Source organism: Leuciscus leuciscus (assembly GCF_965113295.1).
Source record: "Leuciscus leuciscus genome assembly, chromosome: 2".
NCBI classification, from domain to species: Eukaryota; Metazoa; Chordata; class Actinopteri; order Cypriniformes; family Leuciscidae; genus Leuciscus; species Leuciscus leuciscus.
Genome location: NC_138726.1, coordinates 32,845,877 through 32,859,388, shown reverse-complemented (window position 1 = coordinate 32,859,388; position 13,512 = coordinate 32,845,877). Strand labels below are relative to the sequence as shown.

Here is a 13,512-nt window from a genome sequence, read left to right as displayed (position 1 = left end):
TACTTTGACTTTCAATTGAGCACAATTCTTTCTGACACAAATCAAGTTAGAGGACCAGAGCTAACTGTTATTAATTTTCCCTTTCATTTTATTTGTAGATTCTTTAATAATGTCTCGGTCTCCCATCATCATCATCATCTCCCCTCTCCTTGTAATCATGTATTTTTGATGGCCTGCCCTGAAGAATCTTGACTTATCATTCGTCGTGGTTGATGACGTGTCTCCCACCACCCCTCGGCTTGAATGAGCACGATGACGAGTGCAGGAGCGGGATGGGATAACGGGAATCGCGCGGACAAACACTTGCTGTCTGTCAGAGCAGAGCGACTCTCTGCTGCATTAGGGCTCGTGTACACGTGGAACTCTTGTGCGCGTGCTGCTTGTTTCCTTGGGTCCGTTTGGTTTTAACGCATTGAGTCAATCTTCCTCTCTCGAGCACATCCGTAGGTTGGACTTGATACGTGCCCGACGATGCTGGAGACGTTTACAGCAAAGCCAATAAAATAATTTCGCGACTGCTTTGTATTTTTCAACAAATCATCGGAAGAGACGCAGGAATTAATCCAAATTTTCTTCTGATTAGTGTGTTTTTGGGGGAAATATCGCTGGTGGCTGCTAATGTTGCTCAGCTTCAGTGTGCAAGCAAGCAAAGCAGCTAAGTTACGCTAGATGGTGGAGGACTTTTTATTGAATGTAATTTATCGTCGAATGTCTTTCGAACCGCAGATTCTCTCCAAAAGACTAATAAAACCTTACATGCTAATATCCTGAACTATATCACATTTCTGTCCACGATCAACTGTGCATGAACGTTGCATCTTGGTTGCGGCTGCAAATGGTGTCGACTCGTTAGCGATCTATTGTGTGCATCACCAGTGGAGGTGATTTCTCATCTAATAATGTAGAAGTAATTCTCAAATAATGTATTCATACATGCAGCTCACGCATATCGCTTGCAGGAGGATGTCCGGCTAGATCACAGTCACAGTGGACTATTTTATATGCAGTGGTAGTGCCTCGGTTTTGCATATTTGGATGGTAAATCAGACAAGTCCTGGTGTTAGTCAGTTGAATGTAAAGAGGCAGGTTTAGACTATTATTGCTCCACCTTTTGTTTGCCTTTGCGCTGCGTAACTTGACGTCTTCATCGCCCATTAATCTGATTGTGAAGACATTAACACTGACTTGACTAGTCATGCTATGATCATATAGTGTCAGGAATTCAAATACTTCCCTTTACAGAATCGCTGTGAAATGCCTCTACTGTAATCAAGACTTTGCTGTTACTTGAACTGCTCTCCAAGGAGACCTATCGAGACTTGACATCCATTGACTGGTCTGGCTTGCAGAAGACTGCCTGCTCCACCATGCGCCTGTCTACTTTCTTGGCTGTTTTCCGGCCTGCGCTGCCCCTCATCCTGGGCCTCTCTTTGGGCTGTAGCCTCAGTCTCCTGATGGTGTCCTGGACGCAGGGGGACACCGATGAGGCTTGTGGAGATGAACTGGGAAATGGGAGACTCATACACAGTGGTCATATAAGGGATCTCCAGGATGGCCAAGATGGGGATGGGAATGAGGACTTCCAGCCTCGCATTGTGCCCTATCACAAGGACCCCAACAAACCACACAAGAAAGTACTCAGGTGAGTCCTCAAATGTCAGTTCAGTTTGGTTTCATTTCTCAGATTAGACAAATCAGTTATAAAACGTTGATATGTATAAATCATTCACAAAATAGGTATCAGTATAAGAACAGAAGGCCATAATGTAAAATTGCAATGAGCTTGGCTTAATGACGTAGATCTAAAAAAATATATATTATTATTAATTTTGCAAACACTTATGAGTGTTGCAATCCAAAATTATTTTACATTTCATTTGGCTCATGTTAGCATCAGTAATTAGTATAGAAATTTGACTTGTTTGACTTGACAGTAAGTAAGGTCTCAGGCAAGTATTTTTCACATCTCCTCTGTGCTTCTCTCAAAGCTGAATTCTTCACCACTTTGTGAAGTCGCCGACATAGAATCTCTTATTATTATTCAAACACCCGTGGATGCGTATACATGGCAGCCATGCCATTAGCCTTAGAAATAGTAAATAGTTAAATTATGAACAGTTCAAAATTCAAAAACAAAGTCGGGACTGAAACATCAGTTAAATGAGATAAGATAAAAGAATAAGAAAGGGCCTGGTTTTTTCATCCCCAAAATGAAAAAATATTGGCAAGAATTTAGATCACAAAACAACTTAGCATAAATAGTAATAAAATATAATGCATTACAAAATTATTTTGGATACTGGTTATTGGGCATGTCAGCTGATTTCCACAATTGTCTTTACTTTTGCATGTCAGGACTTCTATTAGAGTAGCAACTTCCTGTTTAATTTTATTTATTTATTTTGAGTTGAGCACTTCTACTTTTTCCATTATGAGGAAATCTTGTTGTAAAAACCTTAAAGTAAAATGTTACCAATTCATTAATAAATAAAAATAAAATAATAATATGCAGCATTTAAAGTAGAAATTTTATTGTTACATTTAATACAATGAAGTGAGTTTCAGTTGGTGCCAGTGCCATTATCCTCATTTCACCAGTAACATATTACAGCTTTATGAATAATTATGGTGACAATAGGGTGCCATAGCAGAGGTAAAGGTCATTGAAGCAGTTCACTTTAGAGATCATAGTAGCTATCCCTCATTTGTCTCACTCAGCTGTGAAATTGGTTTAGATCTCTATCCCATCACTCTTGGCCAAAACCTTTTCAGAGACTATGTATATGGGTGTGTATATATATATTTATATATAATGTTTCGTGAGCACCTGAATAAATGTTGTCAAAACGATCTCCGTTCACAGTCACACAGGTCCATGAAAACGGCTAAAATCGCTGTATAATGCGTGCCAGGCGAGTAGTTGCCGATGTCACTTTGTAAAGAAATATAGCCTGAACATGCGTTACGCAACACGCATGCGCATGACGTCACCGTTTTCACAAATTTTACACGGACACAAATCAGACAATAACAGTATTGTTTTCAAAAACTTGCACTTTGAAACCTGTTTTCAAAAGTTCAGCACCCCAAAACGCTGTTGTTATGTAAATAAATGGCCGAAACGCATAACGTTTTCAGATTTTAGTTGAAAACGGTGTTGATGTGTAAACAGCACCTTAGAATGATTTCTGAAGGATTGTGTCACACTGAAGGCAAACAATTCAGCTTTGCTATCACAGGAATAAACTACATTTTAAAATATAGTAAAATAGTTATTTTAAAAGGTAATATTTCAAAATATTACTATTTTTACAGTTTTTAAAAATCAAATAAATGCAGGCTTTTTGAGCATAAGACACTTCTATCAAAAACAAAAAAACGTAACGACAAATTTTTGAACAGTACTGTATATTTACACTAAAATGAAACCGTTCAGTTTCACATTTTGTTTGTTTGCCACAGGACTCGCTACATCCACACAGAGCTGGGCATCCGAGAACAGCTCCTGGTGGGCATCCTGAGCTCACGTGCCACTCTGAACACGCTAGGGGTGGCAGTCAATAAAACGGTAGCTCACCATTTTCACCGTACCTTCTTTTTTACTGGCCTACGGAGTGCAAAGGCACCGCACGGCATGGCTGTCGTTGCTCATGGTGATGATCGACCCGTCTGGCTGATGTATGAAACTATACGGCACCTTCACCAACACCACGGCAATGAATATGACTGGTTTTACCTTGCACAAGATGATACGTACACACAAGCTGAAAGGGTCATGGAGCTGGTTAATCATCTTAGTGCGGGACAGGATATGTACATGGGACGAGCAGAGGAGTTTATCGGGGGAGAAGAACGTGCCCGATATTGCCATGGTGGATATGGGTATCTGTTGTCACGTAGCCTGCTAGCTCGACTGCAGCCCCACCTGGACTCTTGTCGAAATGACATCCTCAGCGTCAGGCCAGATGAGTGGCTTGGTCGCTGCATCATCGATTACCTGGGTCTTAGCTGTGTGGAGAAGCATCAGGTGGGGGAGCGCTTTTTAAATCAATGTAAATGAAAAGCTTACTGTATAAACTGTGATTGTTTGAGCCTTTTGGCAGAGTAACCACAGTGTAATTTGCTCCTCCTGAACTTAAACATCATGATCTCATAGTGAAAACAAAGTAAATATTGTTTTGTGCTTGGTCATTTGCAATGGCTTATTTTCTTTATTAATCTAGACCAAAACAATGCACAGAGTGAGAATCTCTTAACACCTGGATTATGATCAGTGCTGTTGTGATCTTTTAAAATGATGTAGGAGATGACCTACCGTTACTTTGAGCTGCAGAAGAATGTGGACCCTGAGCGTGAGGACAGTGCACAGTTTAAAGGCGCCTTCACCGTCCACCCCGTCTCTGAACCGTTCCTGATGTATCGCCTACACAAACGCTACAACCAGATTGAACTGGACTGGACCTATGCACAAATTCAGCAGTTACAGGTATGTTACTGTATCTCATCTTTGAAGATCATTTCTCAAATTTTCATAAGCTTCTAACTTCTAGCCAGCTGGAAGTTACCCAGTTGTTACCCTTAGGCATGTGCAAAAACCTGACCAAGAATCAGCACCTTTAGTTTGAGAATGTATTATGACCTTGTCATGCATCTTGACTAAGCTGTACCTTGTTGAGACCTGCACAATTTAGTATTTTATTAAATGCATGCTGTATTTGGATGTGATATGTCTCTGTTAGCTCCGTCAAGATTAAGTAAATGGCTTTTTGAGCAAATACACAATGCCAAGGTTAAAGGATTAGTTCACTTTAAAAAAAAATTCACATCGTTGTCATCCAAGATATCCATGTCTTTCTTCCTTCAGTCGAAAAGAAATTAAGGTTTTTGAGGAAAACATTCCAGGTTTTTTTCTCCATATAATGGACTTCAATGGCAACCAACAGTTTGAAATGTCCGTCTCAATGCATCTTCAAAGTCTCTACACGATCCCAGTTGAGAAATAAGAGTCTTATCTAGCGAAACGATCGGTCATTTTCCCAAAAAAATAAATATATATATTTTTTTTTTAACCACAAATGCTCGTCGTATACCATCTCTGAGATATGCCACGCATTGCGTCATCACGTTGGAAAGGTCACGCGTCACGTCATCTATCTAAGTTATTTGTCTTGTGTACTCCGGTTCAAAAAGGTAGGGAAGGGTGAAAATCTCATTTCCTCCTCCAAATTCAAAATCGTCCGACATCTTTGTTTTAATTTATTATTATTATTATTATTATTATTATTTTATTTTTTTGTTACCTTTCCAACGTGATGACGTAATACGTGGCGCATCTCAGAAATGGTACAAGACAGGCATTTGTGGTTAAAAAGAGTATATATATATATATATATATATATATATATATATATATATATAATTTTAATTAATTAAAATTATGAGATTTTTTTTTAGAAAACGACAGATCGTTTCGCTAGATAAGACCCTTATTTCTCGACTGGGATCGTGTAGAGACTTTGAAGCTGCTTTGAGACTGACATTTGAACCTTCTTTGAACATTGGAATAGTTGGGTGCCATTGAAGTCCATTTTGTGTAGAAAAATCCTGGAATGGTTTCCTCAAAAACCTTCATTTCTTTTTCGACTGAAGAAAGAAAGGCATGGATATCTTGGATGACATCGGGGTGAGTAAATTATCAGCAAAATATTTTTTGAAAGTGAACTAATCCTTTAAGTGTAGTCGGTTAATGTGTGTACATGCTGGACGAAGCCATGCTACAATCACATTATCTACGTATATTAGTCTGACTTTGCAAATATTTTAGATTTCAGACTAAATCATTTAAAAAAGATGAAATTACTATTTTAGTCCAAATTAAATTGCACAATGTAATCTTTTAGATGCCTAGCTTTGACATAGTCTTTCATGTCTGTGCAAATATGCTGTATAAGTAATCGGGCAAGGTTTTTGCAGCTGTCAGCCAGCCATCACGCATCACATAACAGCAGGAAATGAACTTGAAATGAATTATCTCAGCTTTTTCCACTGCCTTTAGATTGGATAGGATGACTTTGTCTTTGAGTCAAGGAGAAAACTTGCCTTTCTGCACAATAAATGAAGCGATTGATAGACAATGTGCCTAAAGCAAAGAAAGAACTTGTTCCTTTTACCAGTTTAACGTTATTGTTGCTCCTTACAATGACTTGTTCTGTTGTTTTGGCCACAGAACCAGATCAATAACATAAGTGAGCTCACTCCTGAGGGCAAAGCCGGAGCCACGTGGCCCATTGGAATCAACCCACCCTTCCGACCCAAAACCCGCTTTGAGGTGATCAACTGGGAATACTTCACTGAAGAGCACATTTATTCATGTGCTGACAGCTCTCCGAAGTGTGACCTTCGAGGTGCAGACCGGGCAGATGTCAATTCAGTCCTGGAGACTGCAGTGGGCCGCCTGAATGAGCGGTATCAGCCCCAGTTGCGCTTCCGTAAGCGGCGTCTACTGAACGGGTATCGACGCTTCGATCCCACACGAGGCATGGAGTATGTGCTGGATTTGGCCCTGGAAGCTTTTACACAGAAGGGTCACAGTCAGGTCATCGCCAAACGGGTGAGTCTGTTGAAGCCGCTCAGTGCTGTCGAGATCATCCCTATGCCATATGTGACAGAAGCAACACGAGTACAGGTCATCCTCCCTGTAACGGCACACGATCAAGACTTTGTGGGTAACTTCCTTGACATGTATGTCATGAATGCTCTGGATACCCATGACAATGCTCTGCTCACCTTCTTGTTTGTATATGACCCCTTTGATGCCCAGCGAGTCAGCCAGACGGACGTCTTTGCCGGTGTCAAAGCCATGATTGGTGAGGTAGAGAAACGTTACGGTGATGTAAAGATTCCTTGGATTAGTGTCAAGACTGAAGTTCCCTCACAGGTCAAGCTGATGGACATCATCTCCAAGAAGCACCCAGTCGACACCTTGTTCTTCCTGGCCAGCATATGGACTGAGATCAACGCAGACTTTCTCAACCGCTGCCGTATGAACGCCATCAGCAATTGGCAGGTCTTCTTCCCAATCCATTTTCAAGAGTACAGTCCCGCTCTGGTCTACCGCGACCAACAACCCTCTGCCGCTTCATCGTTTGCATCTGAGGCGCTGCGCGATGGCCACTTTGACCGCCACGTCTTTGAAGAAGCCTGCTTCTACAATGCAGATTACATGGCTGCCCGCACAAAGATGGCGGCTGACATCTTGGACAATGATGAATTGCTTGAGAGCATGGACGTCTACGAGATCTTTGTACGTTACTCTGGGTTGCACGTGTTTCGGGCTGTCGAGCCGGCGCTAGTTCAGAAGTATGTGCACAGGGAATGTAACCCGCGGTTCAGTGAGGACATCTATCACCGCTGCGTTCTCAGTAACCTCGAGGGGCTGGCCTCTCGATCACACCTAGCAATGGCTTTGTTTGAACAGGAGCAGGCTAACAGCACCTGAACTGACTACTACTGCAACATTAAGATGGATTAAACTTAATGATTCTCATTTAGGTGGCCTTAAATGACCTACTGATATTGATCGAGTGAATTTCACCCTGATGCTGTGAACTTCTCTGCACAGTTCATCCAGTGACTCAATTCAATTAAACAGTGAATTTACCTTGTTAAAGGGATAGTTAACATAAAAATGAAAATTTTGTCATCATTCACTCACCATGTCGTTCTTTCTTTTTTCTTCGGATCATAAAAATATATTTTTTAAGAATGTCTTTGTTGTCCATACAATGAATGCCAAAGGTGACCAATTCATAAAGATCACTTCTTTTGTGATCTGCAGGAAGAAAATAATGTAATTCAGGTTTGAATCCACTTTAAGTTGAGCAAACAATGACAGAACTTCCATTTTCTGGGTGGACAATCCCTGTAAGGATCTACATATGGTGGAATTGACTCATTAATGTGACTAATTTAACCAGAGATCAATACTCATGAAGTCTTCATAATTCACTTTAAATAAAACCTGAGAAATGGGTTTCACCTCGTTTACATAACTACCGATGACTGAATGCAGGAACCTGACGTTAGGAAGTGAAATGCATAAGGAACTCATTCATCTTTTACAATATGTATATGTCAGACTTCTGATGGTTAGTAGAGGTTCTAGTCTCAGCTATGGAAGTAACTTGAGCCATCTTTCTTCCTTCAGATATATGATTGTATGACCTTTAAACAGAATGTGCTGAATATTTCAGGATTGAATAAACAAATAATCTGTGAAACCTGATTATGAGTCATGACTATATATGATGCAACACAATCTTTTTTTTTTACCTGCCAATTGAACTTGATTTTATTATTTATTTGTATTACTATTAACTTAATTGTATTATTGACAACTTTTTAACTTAAAATCTCAGGGATTACTTCAACATGTTAGGTCAAAAATGTTAGACTGACAAAAAAGGTGCATGTGAATTTATAACGTGCTCATGAGAAACTTTCACGCGAGTATGTGAAAGTCTGTATTTGTTTTATTTTTGCAAAGGTCTCTTTAGGGGCTCTGTACAAACGCCTTCTAAAGACAGTAATACATGGTTAAATGGCTCGCTGAGTTCAAATAATAATTCATGTGTTTGTCAGGAGTTAAGATGCCATGCCATAAGAGCCAGCAGCCATATCACCCTGTAGCCAAAGACTGGTTGCCCACTCAGGGCTGAGCCTGGTTAGTACCTGGATGGGAGACCTCCTGAGAAAACCAGGTTGCTGCTGGAAGAGGTGTTAGTGAGGCCAGCAGGGGGTGCTCACCCTGTGGTCTGTGTGGGTCCTAACGCCCCAGTGTAGTGACGGGGACACTATACTGTCAGAGAGCACCGTCTTTCGGATGAGACTTAAAACCGAGGTCCTGACTCTCTGTGGTCATTAAAAATCCCATGGCATTTCTCGTAAAGAGTAGGGGTGTAACCCCGGTGTCCTGGCCACATTCCACCCATTGGCCCTTACCAATCATGGCCTCCTAATAATCCCCTTACATTGAATTGGCTCTATCACTCTCTCTCCTCTCTCCACCTATAGCTGGTGTGTGGTGAGCGCACTGGCGCCGTTGTACTGTGGCTGCCGTCGCATCATCCAAGTGGATGCTGCACACTGGTGATGGTTGAGGAGAGATCCCCTGATATGATTGTAAAGCGCTTTGGGTGTACAGTAGTACATATAAAAGCGCTATATAAATGCCTCATTCATTCATTCAAGATATGTAATGTTGCAATGTTGAGAAAACACATCTTAAAAGTGAAATGATTTCTGTAAATCCAGTGATCAAAAGCTGTGGGTCTCTCAGTTTTCAGTGATAGACACATGACTAGTGGCTGGTCTGTGTGTGCAAAATACACAAACCTGGAAGACCTTCTGAACATATACAAGCAGTAGGTTTTTTTAGAAATGAAAATTGAAAAGATAAAAATAGTAGGGTGATAAATAGAATATGACAAATTTACAGCCATTGTGAGAATAACATGTAATTGTATAAATCTAATTACAAGTACTTAATTATTATTATTTTAAATCTGATTACATAATCCAGATTACCAGTAATCAGTTACTACTACCCAGCACTGCTTGAGAATAGGTTGTTAGAGATTGTTGTATAAAGGGTGCCTATTCTCTTGAAGGACAGAATTGAGAAAATAAAGAAGTTTTAGATAACTAGCTTTGTCTGGCTCACCAGTCTGCTAAATCCCCTCTTCAGTCCCCTACTTTATGGCTTTTCAACTTGAGATTAAACTCAATTCAAACTGTATGTTTGACAGAGGGGCCAAAGAGAGATTTGTGTGAAATGGCACCTTTATTCCACAGGGAACATGGCTTAATACAGTACATTCTCCATCTGACTGTATGGAAGTCTTTCTCCACGCTGCTATTTTCATGTATTTCAAAGAACAGAGGGGGGCCCTGTGGATTTTGCCAGGTCAAGAGTAGGTAGGTAGTGAAAGGTTCTTTCAAAGTGGAGCGTGTGGCCTGCTGCTGAATACAAACACCAGTTTCCTCATTGGCATAATGACACGTTTGTCCTAAAAGAGTTAAGAAAATGAAAATACTGAAGGACATTAAAACTCCCTGCGGAATCAGCACTACTGCAATCACAAAGTAATGGATGTCTTAACTATCACAATTGTATTATCAAATTGTGTTACTTAGTTTGATTCAGTGAATAAAGAATAAATTCTCAACAAACTTTTAGTATGGTGTTTCATTCACAAACTTTGGCAAGCGCTTGTTTATTTACATCCTCACTAATCCTACACAGGTACATCTGTAGTTTAGATCTCTCGCTGAACAGTGGAACAAGGTGAGAATGCAAACGTACAGACTGTGACAGAAGAAAAAAAATACATAGTGGGCCATTAAAACCTACTTGTTTAGATGTCTGCTGGCAGTACTTTTATGAACAAACCAGGGGATAAAAATGACACTATAAACAAACCTAGGAACTTTCTCTTAAATACTTAAATACATGTGTGACATTTAATCAAAACATACCAATCAGCATTCATTTTTAGCACCCAAACTGTTTGGATGTTTTCCCTTACAGAAGCACTGGAGGGCAGCATAATGCATTCACTGCACCTCAGAAGACACTATGACTAAAAGCAGGAGAGATGGTAACATTGAACATTTGAACACATGATAGGTATGAAAAGCAGTTGGTGGCTTGGAGAGCAACAGAAGAGCTTACTTTACACATGAGAGCAGAAAACCTTGTTCAGTTGCTAACACAGTCCCACAGGCAGATGTTATATTGATTTACAACTGTTCATAACAGTTCATAATGTTCAAAATGGCTGACTATATACATGTAGTACCCAAAAGATTTGATGGGAGGTGCTGTTGTTGCCCAACAGGCTCTGTATAAATCATTGATGTGCTTTTCTTATCCACATATTAAATTGAGAAGTCTTTCTAAAAGACAAAACAAAAAGAAAATATTACACGACCTAAAATGGCCTCTGCTGTACATGTTGGGTTGGTACTGTATGAAGAGGCTGTCATGACCCAGCCAGAGAGGGTCACTAACTAAAGAAACTCAGTGCTCTTCTGATCAGCTCACAAGCAGTCAGAAGGTTTCTCATGTCCTTGTATGAAAGTATAAAAATGTGTCCATGCAGCATGCATAGGTCTAAAAAATTCTCTTGAGTGACAACACACAGGTCACTAGCACTCCTCCCTCCTCACGAGAAGATGTGCGAGGATCACAGGCAAACTGCAAGAACACAATAATTGACCTGGACGAGCCATCCTTCATCTGACATTAAAGCAGCAGCAGAGGGTTCATGGTCAAAACCCAGAGCCAATGAGAACTCAGGACTACACTGCAATGATGAAACCAGTCTATAATGCCAGATGGCAGTACAGTGTAGTTCAACATTTATTCCCTTAGTTCATCCTTCATTTCTTTACTTGTTGGTTTAGGTGACACATAATTAGCATGGAAAGCTTTCGGAGAACCGAGTCATGATCCATGATTTAGTGCAAAGACTATGAGTCATAAAGCAATTTTAAAAAGTGTTCTTTTCACAGGTAAGGAGACACGTATGGGGAAAATGTGTATTTGTTAAAACTGTGTCCTTCATCTTTTAAAAAACTTCATCTAGTCAAAGTCTGTACACTGTCTTTAAAGTAATTTAGACCTTTGGTAAAACATCAAACAACACTAATAAGAAACAAATGCCCATAGGGTGTTATTTAAAACCGCACTATTTAAACGGATAAAAAATAAATCACGATTTAAAAGAAATTCTCAAAGAAGAGGGTAATGTAATGTGCACAGAAAATGTTTTGGTGAAGCATAATAAAATGTCAGAATATTTACTTTTATCTAGTTGACTGCCGATAATCCAGTTTGTAAGTCTGACGTTACTGTTTCCGGGGCCAAACGCTCTTTTAGATCCCAAAACTAAACAAAAGAAGGTGCTAATATACACTCATGGTGTGCCATAGTTCTACAGAAAAATCATGATCCTAACCTTCTATCAAATCGCCAGACAGTGATTCATCTTTTCTGTATCGTTAAAATATTGGCGTCAGTGACACTAGAAGCTGTAGTGTACACCGTAGGTTTTTAAAAGCTTAGCTTAAATGTGAATAAATAGTGCTAAAAAATGAGTATTCAGTATTCTTCAAGAGTACAGGCTTTAACCCAGAAACAGTATTCAATACGTCACAATTTAACAAGTAGATTATATTTCTAAATAACTTTTGTCATTATGCTAGGATGGCCTATTTTCTCCATATATGTGACAGCTTCTCAAAAACCGTGACCTATCAAATTCCTTCAAAGTGAACTAATGACTATGTCACTATGTCAGTACTGACGTACAAAGGCAAAACACAGTAACTACACATAATTCAGAGAAAGTAGTGTGAAAACTTGATACAAAATCAATCAAAAACTTTAAAGCCATTTTTTCATTCTCACTCAAGTTTAGGTGTAGTTACTGTGTTTTGTCTTTATATGGCAGAATAGCTTTTAAATACTTGATTAAAACAACCTCATTCAATCTTTCGATGCTTATATACACTATTTACTTAAAAAAACGCAGCTAAATGTCATTAATGTGGCAGGGACAGACAGCAGAGTGTGACACCCTGTAAGCCACCAGTTCAGTTAATACTGAAGGATGCTTCTTTTAAAGCTGCCTGCTTCAAAGTACTTCATAAATACACTTCTGAATAAAAGTGTAAATAATGGAGATAAATATTGTAGCTCCACTGATTCCCAACACTGATACACGTACAAAATTACCTTTTTGATCAATACTCAAGAAAATTTTTGATTCAAGTGGACTAAATTAGAGATGCAATCAATACCTCACCAAAAACACGTTTATCACATGGAAATTGAGTGTGAATACCAGGAATTGATGATTGAGAGAAAGGAAGGCTGAATCACAACTGCATCAACATTGGATCCACAGTCAATGGGACTGAGCCAGCTCTGAAGTCATCACGTTCAAAATACTGGTGGACGAGAGTGGTATTAAAAACCAGAAATCCAAAGAATGCATTGTAAGATAACTTCCTCCCGGAATGGAAGACACAACACTGTGATTGGCTGAAATGCACCAACTGTACAATGGAGCTGCAGTGGCTGTTGGAGTAACAGTGTGTGATTGGTCCTGTACAGTAGATTGTAGGTCAGAGTGAAAACAACGATGACTGGACACGCACACAAACCCTCATTCACTGTGGACAATAATGCAGGGACCTCCACATGGAGGCAGTGTTGTCACAAAGGAGCCGTGTTGTCTGAATGTGGTGGTTGTGGGTTCTAGGTGTTCCTCAAGGCCAAAGCCTGCTCCAGCTCCTGCCTCCTCTGCTGAATCTTTGGAAGGGGAAAGTAGATTAGGAAGACATAGAGCCAGACAGTTTTTGCAGGCAGTGCAGATAAACAATACAACCTCACAAAAGATACTGACATCCAGCCCTTTACATCCGGTTTTATAGTAGACGAGCAGA

The 13,512-nt window shown here is 39.9% G+C and overlaps 2 protein-coding genes across 4 annotated transcripts in view; one reads left to right on the top strand and one right to left on the bottom strand.

Annotated features, from left to right (window-relative positions):
* The first annotated feature begins 229 nt into the window (after window positions 1–229).
* chpf2 (chondroitin polymerizing factor 2) lies at window positions 230–8,279 on the top strand. The gene is made up of 4 exons (XM_082162162.1): window positions 230–1,642; window positions 3,463–4,027; window positions 4,304–4,486; window positions 6,227–8,279. Exons 1-4 carry the CDS (start codon window positions 1,368–1,370, stop codon window positions 7,496–7,498), a joined length of 2,295 nt encoding a protein of 764 aa, XP_082018288.1. The 5' UTR covers window positions 230–1,367; the 3' UTR covers window positions 7,499–8,279.
* Window positions 8,280–10,237: 1,958 nt separating this feature from the next.
* smarcd3b (SWI/SNF related BAF chromatin remodeling complex subunit D3b) overlaps window positions 10,238–13,512 on the bottom strand; it is a 76,545-nt gene continuing 73,270 nt past the window's right edge. For all 3 annotated transcript variants that reach the window (XM_082162179.1, XM_082162178.1, XM_082162180.1), the window contains one exon: window positions 10,238–13,378. In XM_082162179.1, coding sequence (XP_082018305.1) covers window positions 13,325–13,378 — 54 coding nt within the window. In that variant the 3' untranslated portion in view covers window positions 10,238–13,324. The remainder of the gene's footprint in view (window positions 13,379–13,512) is intronic.

Excerpts from the sequence above, each read along its gene's own strand:
- chpf2 (XM_082162162.1), top strand. The coding sequence starts at position 1,368 with ATGCGCCTGTCTACTTTCTTGGCTGTTTTCCGGCCTGCGCTGCCCCTC. Across the intron at positions 1,643-3,462 it reads CCACACAAGAAAGTACTCAG|GACTCGCTACATCCACACAG; the intron begins GTGAGTCCTCAA and ends TGTTTGCCACAG. Across the intron at positions 4,487-6,226 it reads CACAAATTCAGCAGTTACAG|AACCAGATCAATAACATAAG; the intron begins GTATGTTACTGT and ends TTTTGGCCACAG.